Source organism: Candoia aspera, chromosome 7, assembly GCF_035149785.1.
Source record: "Candoia aspera isolate rCanAsp1 chromosome 7, rCanAsp1.hap2, whole genome shotgun sequence".
In the NCBI taxonomy this organism is placed as follows: Eukaryota; Metazoa; Chordata; class Lepidosauria; order Squamata; family Boidae; genus Candoia; species Candoia aspera.
This window is the reverse complement of record NC_086159.1, coordinates 18,290,036-18,311,020: the sequence shown is the minus strand read 5'-3', so window position 1 is coordinate 18,311,020 and position 20,985 is coordinate 18,290,036. Positions and strand designations below refer to the sequence as shown.

The following is a 20,985-nucleotide window of genomic DNA, read 5'->3' as shown; positions in this document are numbered from 1 at the left end:
GCAACCGCCCAAAGCAGGAGGCGGAATACTTTGGCCCCGACCCAATCCCGAAATGCTTCGCGCTCGGCGCGCAGCGGACTTTCCGTAGGCAAGATGGCCGCGCCCTCACTCCGGACTGGGCGCCGCTACCTTGGTTCGGCTCGGAGGGCAGCTGCGGGGCCCCGACTCTTGGTCTCGCAGACGCGGCGGCAGCGTCATGACCAGCGGCCAGATGCTCGACCGACGCCGGTGCTACCCGCCGCGAAGGGGCTCTTAGCTACTCAGTACCAGCGAGGTCTGTTCCAGGAGGTGTTCCCGCCTCAGCCCGCCGAGGAGCGGCTGATTGACCTCCTGCAGGCGGGCCGCCCGCCCGTGACGGCGTACTGCGGCTTCGACCCCACGGCCGACTCGTTGCACGTCGGGCACCTGCTGGCTGTCCTGGGCTTGCTCCACTTCCAGCGCGCCGGCCACGATGTCATCGCCCTAGTGGGCGGGGCCACGGCTCAGCTGGGCGATCCCAGCGGCCGCACCAAGGCGCGCGAGGCGCTGGCGGCGGAGCGGGTGGAGGAGCACGGGCGGGGCCTCCGCGAGGGGCTCCAGCGGCTCTTCCAGAATCACCGGGAGCTCTTCTGGGCCGCGGACGGCAAGCGCCTGGGCAACGTCCATTTTCTGGACAATGCCAGTTGGCTGCAATGCGAGTCGGTGATCAGCTTCCTGGGCGAAGTCGGGGGCCACCTCCGCATGGGCACGTTGCTGAGCCGGCAGAGCTGCAAGGCCCGCCTGAGCAGCCCTGAGGGCATGGGCCTGGCCGAGTTCCTGTACCCGGCGCTGCAAGCTTATGACTTCCTGCACTTGCACCGTCACTACGGCTGCCTCATTCAGCTGGGCGGCGCGGACCAGTTGGGCAATATCATGTCTGGCTATGACCTTATCACTAAGTAAGACAGAAGGGAGCTGGGGAGATTGCAGGGAGCCTAGCAAACCATGATGTTGCAAAGGGGCGTGCATGGTCCATTATCATGCCGTTATGTACTTGCATTTGGTGCAAGTCACAGATTTTGCATGATGACATGACACACTTTTTGTCATTTGTCCCCCTTGGTCTCCCTCCTGTGGATTCCATGGGAGACAGATTTTGATTTTAGTATGTGTTGTGGGGGAAATGCCTGCTTTACATAAGGAACCAAAGTGTTTGGAGATAGATGCAACAAAGTATTTTTTACTGGCACTTACAGCTACAGTGCTCACTGGTCTCTTGGCCATAAGAATGCAAAGAGCCCAAACTAAGCAAAGTTATGGGTTATATACACCCAGCACCGTTCCATAGTAATGATACAGAAAGTAGCATAAATCATACTATCACCTTTACAGCGGTAATCTAACATCTGATAGTACAGTAGGATGTCCTTACTGGGTTCTGACCCAGGGCCTCTAATACCACATTCCTACAAAGACTAGTAGTTAAGGCACTGACTAGGAGGAGGGAAGCCTGAGTTCTAATCCTGCCTTAGGCATGGAAGCCAGCTGGGGACGTTGAACCAGTCACTCTCTCAGCCCTAAGAAGGCAACAGCAAACCACTTCAGAAATGCTACCTGGAAAACTGCATGGATTTATCCATGTTGTGCCCAGTGTCAGGCGTGACTTGAAGGCAGATCAGTCTTAAGTATTAAATATATATCATGCTCTGTTGATAAATAATGTAACCAGCATTGTCATTTTTTCTGTTAAGAGTAACCGGTGAAGATGTATATGGAATAACTGTGCCTCTTATTACAAGTACTACTGGAGATAAGCTAGGAAAATCTGCCGGAAATGCAGTTTGGCTGAACAGAAACAGGACTTCTCCTTTTGAACTGTATCAGTTCTTTGTCAGACAGCCAGATGCCACTGTAGAAAGGCAAGTCTATTTCTACGTAAAGAGTTATTATCTTGCTAAGAACAAAAGGACTTGTTTGCTAGAATGATGATTTGTAGGATACTGGGCTGTCAGTGGGGAGGCCAGAATTCAAAGTTTTATAACCACAGGGCTCACTTTCTGACAGTCTAGCACAAGTAGGTACTCAGATGCTCTCCAGTTATTTGGGTCTACATTTCCAATAATGTTGGTATGTGAAGGGTACAGGATTGCATTTCTCTGACTTGTTTCACAGGATTGTTGTGATACCAAGCTGGAGTGAGAACCAAAGTACTCATCTTGAGTTAGGTAGGTAGGTTATGTAGAATATATGTGGTATTATAAAAATGATGCTCAGAGCACTCTTCACAATTGGTTTCTGCTGGCTCAGGCTTCAGGAAATGATACTTCAACGCCCAGGCTCTGCTCTGAGCAGCTGGATACACTGATAAACTTTAAAATTAAATAAATACTGGGGCTTAAAACACATCCTTGATTTTATGGGTTTATAAGAAAAACTATTAACAGCTTCACTGCTTGCTTATAAATTGCAATGTTTATTATATATTTATTTATTAAATTTATATCACTGCCCATCTCCCCCGATGGGGGACTCTTATTAAATATTAAAATAAATACCTGGTTTTCAAAAAGTCCAATTTTTTGAGCTTCTGATACATCTCGGAATGCTTCTGCCTTTATTGTGGTTAGTTTGTGATACTATTTTAGCTCTATCTCATCATAAACAATTACTGCTACTATCAGGTCTTAATTTCAATATTTTTAGAAAAGGAAACACTAGTAATACATTTTGTTTTCTTATTTTGGTTAAATTAAATTATGTACATTTTTTTTTAAAAAATGCAAATCTGTATTGTATGATATAGAAGCAAAATAACACTATCTTCTCTTTAAGGTATTTGAAGCTTTTTACTTTCCTTTCTGATTTGGAAATTGATCATATTGTGCAAATGCATGCTAAAGAACCTGAGAAGTGGGGACCTCAGAAGCGCCTTGCTGCTGAAGTAACTAAGCTTGTTCATGGCAAGAAAGGTCTGGAGTCTGCGAAGAGGTAAAGACAGACTGAATTTGTTAAGTCTTGTTTGTTGGGCCAAAATCCTGTTAATGGATATATAAGCAAGGGATGTATCTTTACAGATAGCAAACAAAAAGGCAATTAAATTGCTGGATCCTCCCTGCCTTAGTTTCTCCATCCAAGGTCAGAGACATCTAAACTTAAGAAAATGTAACATAAGGACTCTTTCCCACCAGCCATTTAGAAATGGTGCATAGGTGTGCTGAGGCACAGGATTGGTGCAGAGCAGCTTTGGAATCAAAGTCTTTCCAATCCTCCGGTAAACCTGTTGTTTATTCGTTTAGTCGCTTCCGACTCTTCGTGACTTCATGGACTAGCCCACGCCAGAGCTTCCTGTCGGTCGTCAACACCCCCAGCTCCCCCAGGGACAAGTCCGTCACCTCTAGAATATCATCCATCCATCTTGCCCTTGGTCGGCCCCTCTTCCTTTTGCCTTCCACTCTCCCTAGCATCAACATCTTCTCCAGGCTGTCCTGTCTTCTCATTATGTGGCCAAAGTATTTCAGTTTTGCCTTTAATATCATTCCCTCAAGTGAGCAGTCTGGCTTTATTTCCTGGAGGATGGACTGGTTTGATCTTCTTGCAGTCCAAGGCACTCTCAGAATTTTCCTCCAACACCACAGTTCAAAAGCATCGATCTTCCTTCGCTCAGCCTTCCTTATGGTCCAGCTCTTGCAGCCATATGTTACTACAGGGAACACCATTGCTTTAACGATGCGGACCTTTGTTGTCAGTGTGATGTCTCTGCTCTTAACTATTTTATCGAGATTTGTCGTTGCTCTTCTCCCAAGGATTAAGCGTCTTCTGATTTCCTGACTGCAGTCAGCATCCGCAGTAATCTTCGCACCTAGAAATACAAAGTCTTCCACTGCTTCTACATTTTCTCCCTCTATTTGCCAGTTATCAATCAAGCTGGTTGCCATAATCTTGCTGTTCTTTTTTTGAGGTTTAGCTGCAAGCCAGCTTTTGCACTTTCTTCTTTCACCTTCATCATAAGGCTCCTCAGTTCCTCTTCGCTTTCAGCCATCAAAGTGGTATCATCTGCATATCTGAGATTGTTAATGTTTCTTCCAGAGATTTTAACTCCAGCCTTGGATTCCTCAAGCCCAGCTTGTCGCATGATGTGTTCTGCATACAAGTTGAATAGGTAGGGTGAGAGTATACAGCCCTGCCGTACTCCTTTCCCAATCTTAAACCAGTTCGTTGTTCTGTGGTCTGTTCTTACTGTTGCTACTTGGTCGTTATACAGATTCTTCAGGAGGCATACAAGATGACTTGGTATCCCCATACCACTAAGGACTTGCCACAATTTGTTATGGTCCACACAGTCAAGGGCTTTAGAATAGTCAATAAAACAGAAATAGATGTTTTTCTGAAACTCCCTGGCTTTTTCCATGATCCAGCGGATATTGGCAATTTGGTCCCTAGTTCCTCTGCCTTTTCTAAACCCAGCTTGTACATCTGGCAATTCTCGCTCCATGAATTGCTGAAGTCTACCTTGCAGGATCTTGAGCATTACCTTACTGGCATGTGAAATGAGTGCCACTGTTCGATAGTTTGAACATTCTTTAGTGTTCCCCTTTTTTGGTATGGGGATATAAGTTGATTTTTTCCAATCGGATGGCCATTCTTGTGTTGTCCAAATTTGCTGGCATATAGCATGCATTACCTTGACAGCATCATCTTGCAAGATTTTGAACAGTTCAGCTGGGATGCCGTCGTCTCCTGCTGCCTTGTTATTAGCAATGCTTCTTAAGGCCCATTCAACCTCACTCTTCAGGATGTCTGGCTCTAGCTCACTGACCACACCGTCAAAGCTATCCCTGATATTGTTATCCTTCCTATGCAGGTCTTCTGTATATTCTTGCCACCTTTTCTTGATCTCTTCTTCTTCTGTTAGGTCCTTGCCATCTTTGTTTTTGATCATACCCATTTTGGCCTGGAATTTACCTCCGATGTTTCCAATTTTCTGGAACAGGTCTCTTGTCCTTCCTATTCTATTGTCTTCTTCCACTTCCACGCATTGCTTGTTTAAAAATAATTCCTTATCTCTTCTGGCTAACCTCTGGAATTTTGCATTTAATTGGGCATATCTCCCCCTATCACTGTTGCCTTTTGCTTTCCTTCTTTCTTGGGCTACTTCTAGTGTCTCAGCAGACAGCCATTTTGCCTTCTTGGTTTTCTCTTTCTTTGGGATGTATTTTGTTGCCGCCTCTTGAACAATGTTGCGGGCTTCTGTCCATAGTTCTTCCAGGACCCTATCTACTAAGTCCAGTCCCTTAAATCTATTCTTCACCTCCACTGCTTATTCCATAGGAATATTAGTGAGCTCATATCTAGCTGATCTGTGGGTCTTTCCTAATCTCTTTAGTCTGATCCTAAATTGTGCAAGAAGAAGTTCGTGATCTGAACTACAGTCAGCTCCAGGTCTTGTTTTTACCGACTGTATAGATGACCGCCACCTTTGGCTGCAAAGGATGTAGTCAGTCTGGTTTCGGTGTTGTCCATCTGGGGAAGTCCATGTATAAAGCCGTCTCTTAGGTTGTTGGAAGAGAGTGTTTGTTACGCAGAGTGAGTTGTCTTGGCAAAATTCTATCAGCCTATGTCCTGCTTTGTTTTGTTCTCCCAGGCCATACTTACCTGTAATTCCAGGTGTCATCTGACTGCCCACCTTAGCATTCCAGTCTCCTGTGATGAAAATAACATCTCTTTTAGGCGTGTTGTCCAGTAGGTGCTGCAGATCCTCATAGAACTGCTCTACTTCAGCTTCTTCAGCATTTGTGGTTGGGGCATATATTTGGATCACTGTGATGTTAGATGGCTTGCCCTGAATTCGAATTGAGATCATTCTATCATTTTTTGGATTGTATCCAAGCACTGCTTTAGCCACTTTACTATTAATTAGGAAGGCTACTCCATTTCTTCTGTGGTCCTCTTGTCCACAGTAGTAGATCTGGTGGTCATTTGATGTGAAGTGGCCCATTCCAGTCCATTTCAGTTCACTGACGCCCAAAATGTCTATCTTTAATCTTGACATCTCACCAATAACCACATCCAATTGGCCCTGGCTCATAGATCTTACATTCCAGGTTCCAATGGTGTGTTGATCCTTAGAACATCGGATTCGCCGTTCACCACCAGCACCGTCGGCTGCTAGCTGTCCTTTCGGCTTTGAGCTAGCTGCGTCATCACGTCTGGGGCTAGTTGAGCTCATCCTCTGTTCCTCCCCAGTAGCATTTTGACCATCTTCCGACCTGGGGGTCTCATCTTCCGATGGTATACCGACATATCTCTGGTTGTACTGATCCATTTAGTTTTCACGGCAAGAATACTGGGGTGGGTTGCCATTACCTTCCCCAGGGATCGCATTTTGTCTGACCTCTCTGTCATGACCTTCCCGTCTTGGGTGGCCCTTCACGGTTTAGCTCATGGCATCATTGAGGTGCTCAAGCTCCAGCACCACGACAAGGTAACGATCCTTTGCTGAAGCCGGTAAACCTACTCTCCCCCAAAAACGAAAATAATTTTTTCCCATTGGGAGCAGCAGAAAGGGTTTTTTACTTTTTTTATACGTAGGGGAGAAGGCATGAAGCAGTCCTTCTTCCTGGTATATTGCCAGCAGGATTGTACATGTCAGAGCACTTTGGAATATACCAGTGCTCTGCCGAAATTGAGAAAAATTGGTATAGCAAATATTGGTCGCAATGCACATTTTGATAGCTACTCTCTTATTACCAGATGTACGAGGGCCCTTTATTACAGTGATGTGGATGCATTAGAAAGTATGTCTGATGAAGAGCTACAGGAACTTTTTAGAGAAGCTCCGTACATAGAACTGCTACTTGAACCTGGAACAACAGTACTTGATTTGTGTAGGAAAGCTAATGCAATTGCAGATGGACCAAAGGGGTAAGTTAGCACATATTTTTGTATCTTTCAGCTCCTGCTTTCTGATATACTATAGATTGCCTTGTGTAGAAATTAGCTTTTCTAAATCCTTGAGGGAGATATAGTACACATTTTTCTTTCTTTCCCAATTGGTGAATTAAAATTTCATACATGAAATAATGATATAGGTAGTCCTCAACTTATGACCACAGTTGGGACTGGAATTTCCATCCTAAGTCATTGTGGTCACAAATTGAGTCATGTGACTGGACCCGATTTTACACCCATTTTTACAGTGGTCATTAAGCAAATCACATCACATTAAAACAAATCCAGCTTCCCCAATGGTCGCAAATCACAATCATGTGACCACAGACACTGCAACCTGTTGTAAATGCGAGCCAGGGGTGGTATGATGGTCATAAGTGCAAGTACAGGTTGTAAAGCACTTTTTCCAAGGCTGTCGTGACTTTGAAACATAGTTAAACGAATGGTTGTAAGTTGAGGACTACCTGTACAGTTACCCTTTTCAAGCAGGAATGGTTCCTTTATATACAACATACTACACAGCAAGGCAAGCTAAGGTACTTAGAATATGATTTTTGGAAAAAAAGAAAAATAAGATATACCTACCTTTGTACAACAAGAAAAATCAATCAGCTTTTCAGGGGAAACAACAAAGAATCCTGATTTTTTGGAGGTCAAATGACTGTTCAAATCCAAAATAGGTCCCAGACAAAACGAAAATAACTAAACAGAGAATGTTGGTCTCTACACGTTACCATCTTTTCCTAGATAACAGCCACGCAGATACAGGGATCATTAATGTGGTACTTTTAAAAATCAATTTCTGCTGGACCTGCTTGATACCATTCAAATGGTATTACCACCATTAGATGCTTAATACCAATGAGTCCAAATATCTTGAGGGTGCTCTCACTTGTAGTTCAGTGTTTTGCTTCTGTTACTGCCACAGTATTTGCATGTTTTGATGAATAAACAAAATGACAAATATTGTGGTCAAATTAAAATACATCAATCCTGGTATGCCAATTCCCATCCAATGCAGATAATTTCTGAGTAGCTACAGCAGACTTGTCCAAAGCAATTACATACTGAAAAGGTTTAGTTTGATTTCCCAGTTATTGTAAAAGGGAACAGTCAGCTTTAAGACTGTTGAAAAAAAGTAAAAGACATAATATAGATGTAATTGCACCACTGTTTAGGCCTGTGTCAATCAAGAGGTACAAATTCAGTTTTGAATGGGGAATAAGATGATCCTTCAAAGTTGGACGTCCCTCTGCTGTGTCTTGATACTCACTGGAAATAATGTTTTGAATAATCAGTCAGCATTCTGGACAGAAATTATACTTTAGAGATGTAAGATCTTTTACAAGAAGAGATGAGACTAAGGTATATTTTTGAAGATGCTTTCAATGGAATATACGTTTCTTGCCTTTATCATTGCTAATCTGCCAATAGCCTCCTCAAAGGAGGTGGCCATAATGCATTCATTTCCACCCACCCCTCACCTTCACAGGCCATGCCCATACTATGGAATTACAGCTGAACAGTATGTTGCTACCACCCAAGTGTTTTAGGCCTAAAGTACCACATCTTGTTTATGTGCACAAGCAAGGACATAAAATTGCCATATTGCATTTTACATAAGAACATCTTAACCTCCTCTTAGTTTGGGTGAGTTGCTGCTTGAGTCTAGGCTGCTTTTCGAGATCATTGAAAAATGGCTATCTCAAAAAAACTCATTTTCTGTATAGTAAATTCCTATCATGCTATATACTCCCATGGGTGAGTTTACCATCTGACAGAGTAACTACAGAAATTAATGCCAGAGTGTAGCCATTGCCAACTTTGCTATTTGAGACACCATCCTCCTTTCACTTGTTACGTGCACTGGTATCTTTGTGTGGGTCTTTACCATGAATCCATCATCATCTTCTCTTTGGTATTTTCAGCCTGTATCCTTTGGAGATGTTTTTCTCCTGCTCAGTTCACTGTTCAGGATAGTAAGCTAGGCTGTGCAAGGGTAGTTGCATCTTTCTAATTCCAGCAGAGTACAGTCTCTCTGCTTTTTCTGTTTTAAAAATAACAATCTGCACTACCTAACAGTCCTGGTAAGCACTGATTGCTTTTAAACCATCTGAGATTGGTTAGCAGTAAGTCCAACTATACAATTTCTTCTTGCAGGTATCGTGACATAACCGTTGGTGGAATTTCCATAAACCATATTACAGAAACTAATCCTGAAGCTGTTCTTATTCTTGGACATCATATTCTCAATAACGGTTTATCACTACTGAGGATTGGAAAGAGGAACTATTATGTTATAAAATGGCTTCAGTTGCCACATTAAGAGTGACAATATTAAGTTTTTCAGTAACTTACGAAAGGTCACTTTTCTTCAAAGGCATCAGAAAGGCAAGATATACAACAACAGTGGAACAGTTGTGCAAACTGGTTTTTCTCACTGAGGCTTGCTCACTCATTTGGAAAATGGATGGCATTTTATTTCATCATTCAATCATGAAATACATGTAAGCTTTTCAGTTATAATGGAATTTAAATGTGTAAATCTTCATTGTGGGAATGTTCTCTGCAATAAAGACAGTTTAAATGAATGTTCAGTTACTACTTGCATTACTGTTTTGAATTACAATCTTCATGTAAGAAATGGCCTCCAATCCTAAACACTATGAATAATTTTGTTCAGTATGTTCTGAGATAAGGTTGTTTAGTGTCAATTTATTGGGGGGTTGGACAACGTGGACAAAAATGTCAGAATGCCTGGAGAAATGCTGCTAGATTGCTATTATTGAAACGTCTCTGGTGTCAGTTTCAAAACAAGTACTTGGATAGGTGGGAAGGTTTCGTTTTATATGACTTAGCTTTGAAGTCTTACCTAATTGAAGATAAGTATCACTATCTTTAAACTATCAAGAGGAGCAGGAGCTTTATATATTGTATGCTTTCCAAGCAAGATAGTACAGATATTTTGCAATAACCAAATGATGCCTTTACCGCTTTCACAGCTTGCTTTTGTTTAAAGCTTAGCTGTCTCTGAACTTAAGTCACTATCAGATGAATGTTATTTATCAGTGCTGGGCTGTGGCCATGGATTGTATTTACACAACTGGAATCGGGTTTGTAATTTAATGTCTTGCCCAGTCTGTTATAGCGGGGAGCACTGATCACATGCTGGCAGTTAACTGTTTCTTTGGATGGCCTAGTCACTGTCCACTAGACCTGGAATTGCTAATGTCCACAGAAGCTAGACCACATCTGGTGAGTATGATTGATACCGTTTATTTGTTCAGTCGCGTCCAACTCTTCGTGACTTCACGGGCCAGCCCATGCCGGAGCTTCCTGCTGGTCGCCGCCACCCCCAGCTCCCCCAAGGATGAGTCCGTCACCTCTAGAATATCATCCATCCATCTTGCCCTTGGTCGGCCCCTCTTCCTTTTGCCCTCCACTCTCCCTAGCATCAGCATCTTCTCCAGGGTGTCCTGTCTTCTCATGATGTGGCCAAAGTATTTCAGTTTTGCCTTTAATATTCCCTCAAGTGAGCAGTCTGGCTTAATTTCCTGGAGGATGGACTGGTTGGATCTTCTTGCAGTCCAAGGCACTCTCAGAATTTTCCTCCAACACCACAGTTCAAAAGCATCGATCTTCCTTCTCTCAGCCTTCCTTATGGTCCAGCTCTCGCAGCCATATGTTACTATGGGGAACACCATTGCTTTAACTATGCGGACCTTTGTTGTCAGTGTGATGTCTCTGCTCTTAACTATTTTATCGAGATTTGTCATTGCTCTTCTCCCAAGAATCAAACATCTTCTGATTTCCTGGCTGCAGTCAGCGTCTGCAATAATCTTTGTGCCCAGAAATACAAAGTCTTTCACTGCCTCTACGTTTTCTCCCTCTATTTGCCAGTTATCAATCAAGCTGGTTGCCATAATCTTGGTTTTTTTGAGGTTTAGCTGCAAGCCAGCTTTTGCACTTCCTTTCACCATCATAAGGCTCCTCAGTTCCTCTTCACTTTCAGCCATCAAAGTGGTATCATCTGCATGTGTGAGATTAATGTTTCTTCCAGCGATTTTAACCCCAGCCTTGGATTCCTCAAGCCCAGCTATCGCACGATGTGTTCTGCATACAAGTTGAATAGGTAGGGTAAGAGTATACAGCCCTGCCGTACTCCTTTCCCAATCTTAAACCAGTCTGTTGTTCTGTGGTCTGTTCTTCCGTTGCTACTTGGTCGTTACACAGATTCCTCAGGGGGCAGACAAGATGACTATATATCACGATTGATATATTGCTTCATATTTACCAGGATATTACATTTCATAAAGCTGTGTTATAATTCTACATACTCCATGCATTTATCCTTCTTAGACACTTCATTAATATAAAAGAACTGAGAAACATTAATAGAAGAAAATTTTGGGCTACATTTCAATCTTTTAAGAAATCTAAGCAACCACTTCTATAATAGTTACAGCTTTCAAAGCAATTAAAATACTTGCATTTACTCAAACTTCACTCAGCTTCCTGGACAAGTGATTGTTAAAACTGACCATACTTTAAAAGGTGATTTATTGATATAAAACTATCAACTTGGAGAATCAGCTTTACTTACAGCTATAACTTTAGAAACTGACATAATCTGTGCATAACCTTCAGTTTCTGTAGGTTAAATAGGTGTCTTCGAAACTCTGCAGACCATTTATCTTTGCAATGTTTACTATGGTAGATGAGATTAACATTGCTTTAGATGCAGAAGTCTATTAAAGAAGAAATATCTCTGTAAAAGTTACTATGATCTGATCCAGCACTATAATGCTAAAAAGCACCTTCTTCTGACATACATTTTGTGCTTATTTGTGTATCCAGAGTACTGACAATTATAGAAGTTGGACTAGTAATAAGTATTGTATAAAACATGTTTTGGGAAACACAAGAACATTCCATCTTCTTTATCTTCCATGACAGAAGGGGTTTTCTTGGAACCTCAGAAACAGTTCCTGTTCCAAGAGTTACTTCTCGAAAATTACCAGACCATCCCGAGAAAGATGGATCAGTGTGGTCTGAAGAAAGATGTCACGTGCCAGGGCTCCCCAAAACAGTCTGTTTGGCATATCTCTAAGTAGTCCCAGCCATTTGAATTGATTCACAGCTGTTGTTAGCACTTGGAACTGCCTGTAACTATGTAATTTATAACAACTTGCTTTAGTAAAGGACAAAACTGAGGATCATATTTTGCAATAAAGATGAGTTTTGCCTTCAAAATTATATTTCGTGTTATTTTTAGAGCAAGATGGACTTTTTCAGTGATGTGTGAACATGTTCAATCTGTGACCCATGTTCTTGTTTACTTTTGAAGATGCAGTGGAAGCTTCAACAGGCACATCTCTCAATCAAGGACCAATGCAAAAAATACTCTGTCAGGAATATGCAACACTTCCTATACTGTGGAAAATCTTTAAATGCAATTGGGTGTCTGCATTTCACTTTGTTGCCATTTTAGACAGAATCCATTCAGAAATTAATAAGAAAAAACAAATATTCCTTCTGAAGTTCCTGTAAAATGGGGTAATTACCCACAGGGGTTATTTGGGCACATCCTGGGGGCAATGGAGCAATTTGTAATTGTTGTTTGTGAGTCAAGGATGCTGCTGTAGTGCTTCTAAGTCATATACCAGTGCAATTCATTGAACTCTGCAAGAATCTTGGCATAGCAGATAGTAAATTCGAGACCCATCTTGTTCCACAGATCTGCAAAGGCCAGAAATGAGATTCAAACAATTTTATTTTTCATGTGAATGTGGGTGTGAATTTTTGTAATAAATCTGAACACAGGGACACATTTAAGAGCAGCAAACACAACTATGTTTCAGTGTAAAACAAGGGTGGAAATCATACGCTTTCAAACTTACTGAATGTTAAAAACTTCTAGTCTCAAATGGTTTAGGTCAACTTCTTTTTAACCTATTATGCTGACCTATTATATAACGCTATATATCAGGCAGAAATTTGGTTTTCCGCAGTACGCATGGAAGAAAGCACTGCCTGCTTCCTAATGTGTGCTGCTCAAAGGAAGCTAGAAATACTCATTTCAAATGCGACAGTTCATATGTTTCCTTTAAAAAGGAAAACAAAACTTCATCTGTGACGTGTTGTGCTTTAAAATAATAAAATATTCAGGGATCAGTATGCCATTATTGTCGCTTTTGCTGGTTGTGGTAGAGAAGTCAATTAAATTGGCTGTACCAGTGGTGGTTTTAAAAAAGGCAGAACTTAGTAATATGCTCTGGCGAACCAAGCTGATCTGATGGACAGCTGCCTTTACTTCAGTGTTTTTTTAAGGTTAAGAGAAACATGATCTGTCATACTATCTTCACTGCTGATTTTTTTTTTTAAAGCCTGGCACTCTTAATGGAATGGTCCCAGGTTTTTGGTCCCATCCAGAGGAAGATGGTAAATAAAAGTTTCTTGCCAATTCTGTTCCTCAGTTGACTAATCAAATATTCCATATTTCTCTAACAGGAAAGTTCACTAATACCAGAAGTTTAGCCAACTATCTTTAAGTTTAAAACATGAGTTTACATATCACACAGCTAAGAGGCAGTATTTCTCCTGTACGGTTCATTTGCTTGAGAATCAAGGGCATGCAATTTAATTCATAATTAAATGTTTGGTGTCTTTCTTTCATGGTTAAAAACTTATATTGCAAAAGCAGCTGAAAAAGCTACATCACAATACTACACTGTCCATCCTATTCACAGGCAACTAATTTAACCAAACCAGGCACTGAATTTTAACCTAGCTCTTTCCTCAACTTTAACTTACTGTAGTTCAGTCCCACATTAAACAAGGTTGTTCTTTGCATCAGGAAACAGCCAGGGGAAATGGTGATTAAATATTACTTGCTTTGCAAAGTATAGGATACTTTTCTGTCCATAGACAACTGAACCAAACTTTCTTGACATGAGTAGACTTTATACATGCTGCAATACACATTGAGTTCTCATTAGTATATAACACCTAGCCATTTTCAAGTCAATTGTTTCTTCACCAAAGGTGTGTTTCTCTAATCTCTGCAATAATTTGACTGGCTCGCTGCAGGGCCTGAAAGAAGGAAGAGAAATATACCAATTAGGGCGAAGAACAGCATCCCAGGAGTGCTTCCTCACAGACAACATACAGCTCTTAGAATACCCTTAATCATTCTGCTAAATAACAGTAGCACAATTTCCTAGGAAAAGGAATGTATTAAACTTTGTGAAGTCAAGGAAAGGCTTGAACCCAAAAAATGGTGGCTCAGGTTTTTCCTGTGACGTTATTGTATCTTTGCTGACATCTTTCTCTCACGTTCTCTTACATTTTTTTATTATTTATAAATACATATATTTTTATTATTCTCTATTATTATTCTAGCAACTCTAACTATATCATGTTTACTCCAAAGTAAAAGTAAATAATACAAATAGTAATTACAAGGATGGGGAGGCACATACTTACTTCCATGTATTTATTTCCTACATCACAGGACACCACAGAAACAATAGGATTTAAGTGAAGATGTCCAGCTTTTAGAAATTGGGAAGTTACTTATGCTCTAGGCCTAGGGTTGCACAAGAGGCCATAATTGAAAAAAAAGGACTTCATTTTTTTGAACTTCACATGCCATGCACTGCTACCTGTAGGTATAATAATTTTTATGCAGAGGTTTCCTTAGGCCTGAAAATTATTTCAAGGGTTCCTCCAGGGTAAAAAGGCTGAGAAAGCCTGCTCTAAGCATTGGCCCAGAAAACAGATCTTATATCACAAAACTTAACTGCCCCATTTCTAAACTGGTCAAAACAGAACTTATCTCTATTGCCCTAAATAGATTTTGTTTGCCTGCTCATCCTGGCATACAGAAGAAATGTATACAACACCAGGGTATATAGAAAAAAACCATTAGGTTTATAATGCTTCAGATTTAAACCTTCCACATAAAGGTCTGTGTACCTGTAACATGTCAGCTGCCTCCTTCCTGCGCTGAGCCATGTCCTCTGATTCAGTTAAAAGATCATCCAGCAGCAAAGCTTTATACAGCTGTCCAACTAGCTCACTCTGAAGAGTATCTTTCACGTGGTTCACCAGAAAATGCATCACTGCTTTTGGCACACTGAAAGCAAACAGCAATAATTCAAGCATACTGCACCTTTCTGGAGATAAGCTGCTCAAGATTAGAAAAGAAAGTGAAATGCTCTCTTTAGACAGCAGCATGTATTTCTGCTGTCCGAGAGGTGAACAACCTAAGAACAAGAAAAGCCTCAGATTTCATCTGTGTTATTTTTTTAAAAAAATGTTCTGCCCATAAAATAAATATAAAGAGAGAAGAACTGATTGGGACAGGCTGCATTCCGCATAGTTAATGAAATGGGGGTTCTACTAATACAGATAGTCCTCACTTAATGAACATTTTTTTCAGTGACTATTATGACAGCACTGAATGAATCATACTTACGCCCAGTCATCGAAGTTACCGCCGCTGCAGCACCCCCACGGTCACATGATCAAAATCTGTGCACTTGGCAGCCTGCCCAAATTCATGACTGCGGGGTACACTTCAACTCCCCCTAACCGCCTATCTCCCAAACAATCTGCCCTTTTGGCCGCTCTGCGCTCCACCACCCCTGCCGCTTCCAGCTGACCTTCCTCCTCCTCCTGCTGACAAGGTGCACCATCACGAGGCTATCGGGTGCCTCGCAAACGTCCAGGCCGGATGCACCTCATCAGCAGCGGGAGGAAGAAAATGGCGAAGGGGGCGGCAAAGCGCAGGGTAGCCAAAAGGGCAGACATGGGGGGAGATGGGTTGGAAGAGTTGAAGCGGAGGCAAGCGCAGCAGGGTAGGAGAAGCACGACGTCCCCACCTAACGATGGTGCAGTCCTTGCCTAATGATGCAATTGGGACTACCAAAACTGCTGTGGCTAAGCAGTGTGCTCATGTGATGTTTCCCCTAATGACCGCACTGTTTAGCAATGAAAATTCTGGTCTCAGAGTTGTTAAGCAAGGACTACCTGTATGTTAGCTCTTTGGAATCCACTAGTGCGATCGCCTCAGCAAAAAAGAGAGATTTTAATCTCATACAGCAGGACATACTTTTGTCCTATGCTAGAAACCTCATAAATAAATTATATCAAGTATTTTAGCAACTAAGATTAAACTGGGGCTACTACATTCAGGACAATTTGAATATTCTTTGAAATGCACTAGGAATCAAGAGAGAACACTGAAAAATTACTGGCTCACTGGTTGAAATAACAAAACAATGGCATTTTCTCTCTGGAATTCAGGCAAATTATGGTCAGTTATATGCTGAGACAGAATCTTATTAATTACCAGAATAACGTTGGGTTTGTTTTTTACTTTTATAACCAGTTATATAAACTGGGGACATCTATAACTGAAAAGTATATTAGTGCAGCAATTTGTACAGAAATATGGTTTATACTCTGGTTATATTATCAGTTGGAAAAAGTCTCCCTTGGGGAGCTATAATGTCCACAGATTAGTGCAAGAAATTTGGGTTTATAATTTCAGTTAGGTATAAAGGTTGTTTTAAAGACTATGAGAAACTATCTGGCAATGAAATGTCTGCAAGAAAACCACAAGGCTCAGAGAGCACCAAGGACTCCACAGTTCAGCTGTGAGCTACAAGTATTCTCTTCGATTGGTACTTTCAGAGACTGAACATGTAACAACTCAGTACAGCTGAAACTTATACTGACAAAACAATACAGCCCAAATCCTTTAGCGGCATCCAAGGTACAGGTGGTCCTCACTGAACAACCACTCGTTCAGCAAACTTGCAACGGTGCTGAACAAGTTGTACTTATGACCAGTCCTCAAAGTTCCAGCCACTGCAGTGTCCCCGTGGCCGTGTAATCGTGATCTGGGCACTCAGAGCCTGGCTCGCGATTACGTCGCAGTGTCCCGCGGTCACCATTTGCAACCTTCCCTGCCAGCTTCCTAGAAGCCAAGTCAATGGGGAAGCCAGCAGGAGTTCTCAAATGGTGACCAGGCGACATCCTCCCTTAACAGTGCAGGGTTCGCTTAATGATGGCAACTGGGAAGTGCTGGAACTGCCATTGCAAAGTGACAGTTATGTGACATCACACTTTATGACCTCATTGCTTAGCAATGGAAATACCAGTCCCAACTGCCGTTGTTAACTGAGGACTACCTGTACCTGAATCTTAGGATCCTTAAAAGATGCAGTGCTTGAAGTGAAACCAATTATTCAGTTTCATATGAAATTAAAAAATAGAATGAAGGTTATCGTTAGGTATATACCTGAACCATGGAACGAAGAATTGGAATATCCGGTCTTGGCAAATCAAACAACTTACAAAATCAAAAATTCACTTGTTATTTAAGAAAGAAATGAATGTGTCAGAAATTATTATTCCATGTCTCCTGGACCCCTCAAAAATATTGTAAAAAGGTTGAACATCAGCATTTTTGTACTTTGGGCTTGGCAAAGAGTATAATCTCCTGTAAATGGGAAAAAAACTAATTTCTAATAGTAAGAAATGGATTCAGGATATGAGTCTGTTACCTATCTTTGAAGAGTCTTTATATTCTAAAAATAAGAAGATGAAGCAGTATATTTCTATATGGTCTAGATTTAATAGCAAGTTTAGGGATTGAATTAATCCCATATGAACAGAAATAAAAATATGGATGTTATTGGTTCTTTTTACCTCCTTTCTGTTACGTTTAGCTTATTTAAATCATTATGGTGCATGTAGGGTTAGGGGTTTGTATACTGTACAACCACTACTATATTTTCAGTTGGTGTTATAGTTGTTTGTATTTCACTATATAATAAAACATTTAAAAAATTATTCAAGGAAGAAGTCCCTAAGAAGAGCTTTTAGGTGATCATTATTAAAACACTATTTTATTGTGACTGATTATTAGTTAATATTTTCAGTGCAAACTCCAGAGAAGTATATGAATACCAAAGATGATGCACAGCAAAGCAACACTGGTAAATGTGCTTCAACCCATGTTGACGCAGTATGGAGCTTTGGGACCCTCCTTTGATGCCCACTTCCCTGTTTCAAAACCTTCGTTTTTAAAAAACTTTACCTTTTTCAGAAAAGAGTTGGGCATCAATCCAGATCTGAAAGGCAAAATATGACCAGCACTTGTGCTGGCATGCGAATCCCACCAGCTGGGAACATTTTAAAGCAAACACATCTTTTTCTGGAATCCTATAAAAGCTGCAGAGGACAACTGCGTAAGCCAGGAAAAACCGCAGCTGCTTTAAGATTTTATTTTTATTAATTTATTCAATTTATATGGCCACCCATCTCAACAAGTGACTTTCCAACATGCGCATGGGCATTGAATCACATTACGCCCTTTAAATACGGATTTGTGCCCAGCACTAGAAACTGACATACTGTAGAGAGAAGCTCCAACCTCCAGCAGGATAGGTATGTTCACATGAATGTTTCTGAGCATCAGGATGAACATTCTTGAACATTTTTAGCAGCTAAAAGTGGTAGGAGGCTGCAGACAAGTGCTTGGTTTAAATGTTTGCTCAGGAAAAAAAATCAAAGGGTAGCTGGAATGTAAGTGCTCTGAAAATTGCAGATGGCTTCCCTGGCCCCAAAAGATTGGCTATTCCTGCTTCAGAATCATCATTTGCTTAAATTCTCAGTTGGCAGAAAGAGCTAAAATGGAGGCAAACTGAAGGCTCACGTTCAAATCAACGCAACTGGATCTAGGTCTGCAGAAAAAGACTGCCATCAGGACATTGATGTGATCATAGAGGCAAGTTGCAGCTATCACAATGCAAACTTCTTATAACGTTTTAGTATAGCTTACCTGTCTTGAATGTTCTTCCTCACAATTAGGAAATAGGATTTGATGAGACGTTCTATCACTTCACAATCTCTCTGTTCCCGGGCTGAAAGCTTGCGCGCAACAGGAACGGGCTAGAAGAGGGGTAACAGGAAAAAAAAATCACAAATAACACAGATACATGAGGTGTGTCATATAATAAACAATACCGGTAAACAAATGTTGACCTGCTTTTTAACAGGGTGCTGCTATTATTAATATTATTGATTCGTAAGGTTGCCAAATCAGAAAGAGTCAAGGCAACTTGCAGCCTAATCTCAGAAATACAGTAGCTCAAATGATAAACTCTCTCCCCTGTAATGGAAGACTTGTGACAAATAACCTGTTCTTCATCTTCTACCAAAACTGTAGCTTTCGTCAGTCCGTCAGGCTCCTGTAGGAACTCACCACGTCTAGCAAGTTTACAGCATGGCCCTTCTGAGGGCTTGCAGGTACAACTGTTACTGGTTTGGATTTTTCCTCTGCCAACATCTCTTCTGTCCGGGGTGTTTTCAGCATTCCTCTCCAATTGCCAGTTCCAGGTTCTGGCATTCCTTCTCCCGCAGCAAGGGATGCCTAATACAAGGAAGATACAATATGCAAACTCAACCCCTTATTTGCAAGACAGATGCTTTATCTGAACATTTCCTCCACTTCTGTTCAATCATATATTCAATTTTCTTATTCCACCACTAAGAAAAGTAAGGTATATAGTTCTCCCACTGCTCCTTTTATTTTACCCTTTTAACCCTCTTGACAGGTAGATGTGGCAGAGGCACGTTCTGTATTTATTTATTTTATTTACAGGACGTATATGGCTGCCTATCTCTAATGTGTGTAGGCAGCTCACAACATCCGTTAAAACACAGCTGAAAATAAAAGTACCCTTCTCCCCAGGCACCAGACCAAACAGCCTTCCAGCAAAAACCTATCCTAGACCAATGCTTGGGGGAAAAGTCAGGACTTCACGGCCCTTCAGAAGGCTAAAACAGTAGGGATCCCTCCGATCTTGGGTGGGAGGCTGTTCCAAAGGGCTGGGGTAGCCATTGAGAAAGCACGTCTCCTATCAGATGGCAACATTTAAGGGAGGAGACCTGGAGCACACCCACCCTATCTAACCTAGTAGGACAGGCAGATACCCTCAGAGAGAGGCAGACCTGCAAGTATCCTGGCCCTGTGCCATGTAGGGCTTTAAAGGCGATAAGCAGCACCTTGATTTGCATCCAGAAAGCAACTGGGAGTCAACAGTGGGGCACCCAAAACTGCACATGCTGCTGCATTCTGGACCAGCTGCAGCTTCTGGATGGTCTTCAAGGGCAGCCCCATGTAGAACACACTGCAGTAATCAAATGGGAGGTGATTAAGGCATCAGTGACTCTGAGCAAGGCCTCCCAGTCCAGGAAGGGGCACAACTGACACACAGGCTGGATTTGTGCATATACTTGTGTATATGAACATGCATATATTTGTTTATATGAACACGCCTGCTCCAGAGAAGCTGTCAGAAAGATTTAAAACTGTTCTCTTGTCCGCTTGGTTTATTTATTTATTTGTCATATTTTTATTACCGCCCATCTCCCCCACTCGGGGGACCCTGGGGGAGGATGGGAGGGGATTTTATAGTTGCTGTTGGAGTCTCCTACTGAAGATAAGGTTGATCAACTGATCAGCCTTGCCTGAAGAATATGAGGCCGGGAACATTGGACATTGGTAACAGAATAGGGTTCTGCTGTTGCCTGTGTAGAAGTAGCAGAAGACAATTGTATAGCATCACCAAAGAACACACAAGAGGTAAGGGCTCAGACCGATTTGTTCAAATGTATACTTAGCTTTTAGTATGATCCATACCCCCAAACATGCAGATCTGTAAACCTGTGAGTGGAAACTACAGCCTTTGAAATCCCAGAATTCCTTTTAATTTCAGCAGCAACAATTTACTGTCAGGCTGAGTGGAAATGCATGAAAAATGTAGCCTAAGTCATAGAATAAGCTTAACACAATTGATTTCTCCAAAATAATTAAAAAAGAAGAAAGAAAAGTCTCATCTCCGCTAACTTTGCATCACCATTCCAACCAATGTGGCCCCCAATAAGTTACAAAATACGATTTAACTTGAACATGCAGATATACAGTTTTAAGTTAATTATGACTTTAAGTGTAAGGTATACACATGAAGCAATCCCATGTTTTAATTCTTAAAATTCATCTCC

The 20,985-nt window shown here is 41.5% G+C and overlaps 2 protein-coding genes across 5 annotated transcripts in view; one reads left to right on the top strand and one right to left on the bottom strand.

Annotated features, from left to right (window-relative positions):
• Positions 1-72: 72 nt before the first annotated feature.
• Positions 73-9,497, top strand: YARS2 (tyrosyl-tRNA synthetase 2). Its single transcript, XM_063308296.1, has 5 exons — positions 73-917; positions 1,710-1,877; positions 2,791-2,946; positions 6,709-6,879; positions 9,067-9,497. Exons 1-5 carry the CDS (start codon positions 94-96, stop codon positions 9,230-9,232), a joined length of 1,485 nt encoding a protein of 494 aa, XP_063164366.1. The 5' UTR covers positions 73-93; the 3' UTR covers positions 9,233-9,497.
• A 3,164-nt stretch (positions 9,498-12,661) lies between these two features.
• DNM1L (dynamin 1 like) overlaps positions 12,662-20,985 on the bottom strand; it is a 42,371-nt gene continuing 34,047 nt past the window's right edge. For all 4 annotated transcript variants that reach the window (XM_063309456.1, XM_063309458.1, XM_063309457.1 and 1 more), the window contains 4 exons: positions 19,184-19,351; positions 18,761-18,870; positions 14,884-15,043; positions 12,662-13,998 (listed from right to left, as the gene is read on the bottom strand). In XM_063309456.1, the coding sequence (XP_063165526.1) occupies positions 13,942-13,998; positions 14,884-15,043; positions 18,761-18,870; positions 19,184-19,351 (495 nt within the window). In that variant the 3' untranslated portion in view covers positions 12,662-13,941. The remainder of the gene's footprint in view (positions 13,999-14,883; positions 15,044-18,760; positions 18,871-19,183; positions 19,352-20,985) is intronic.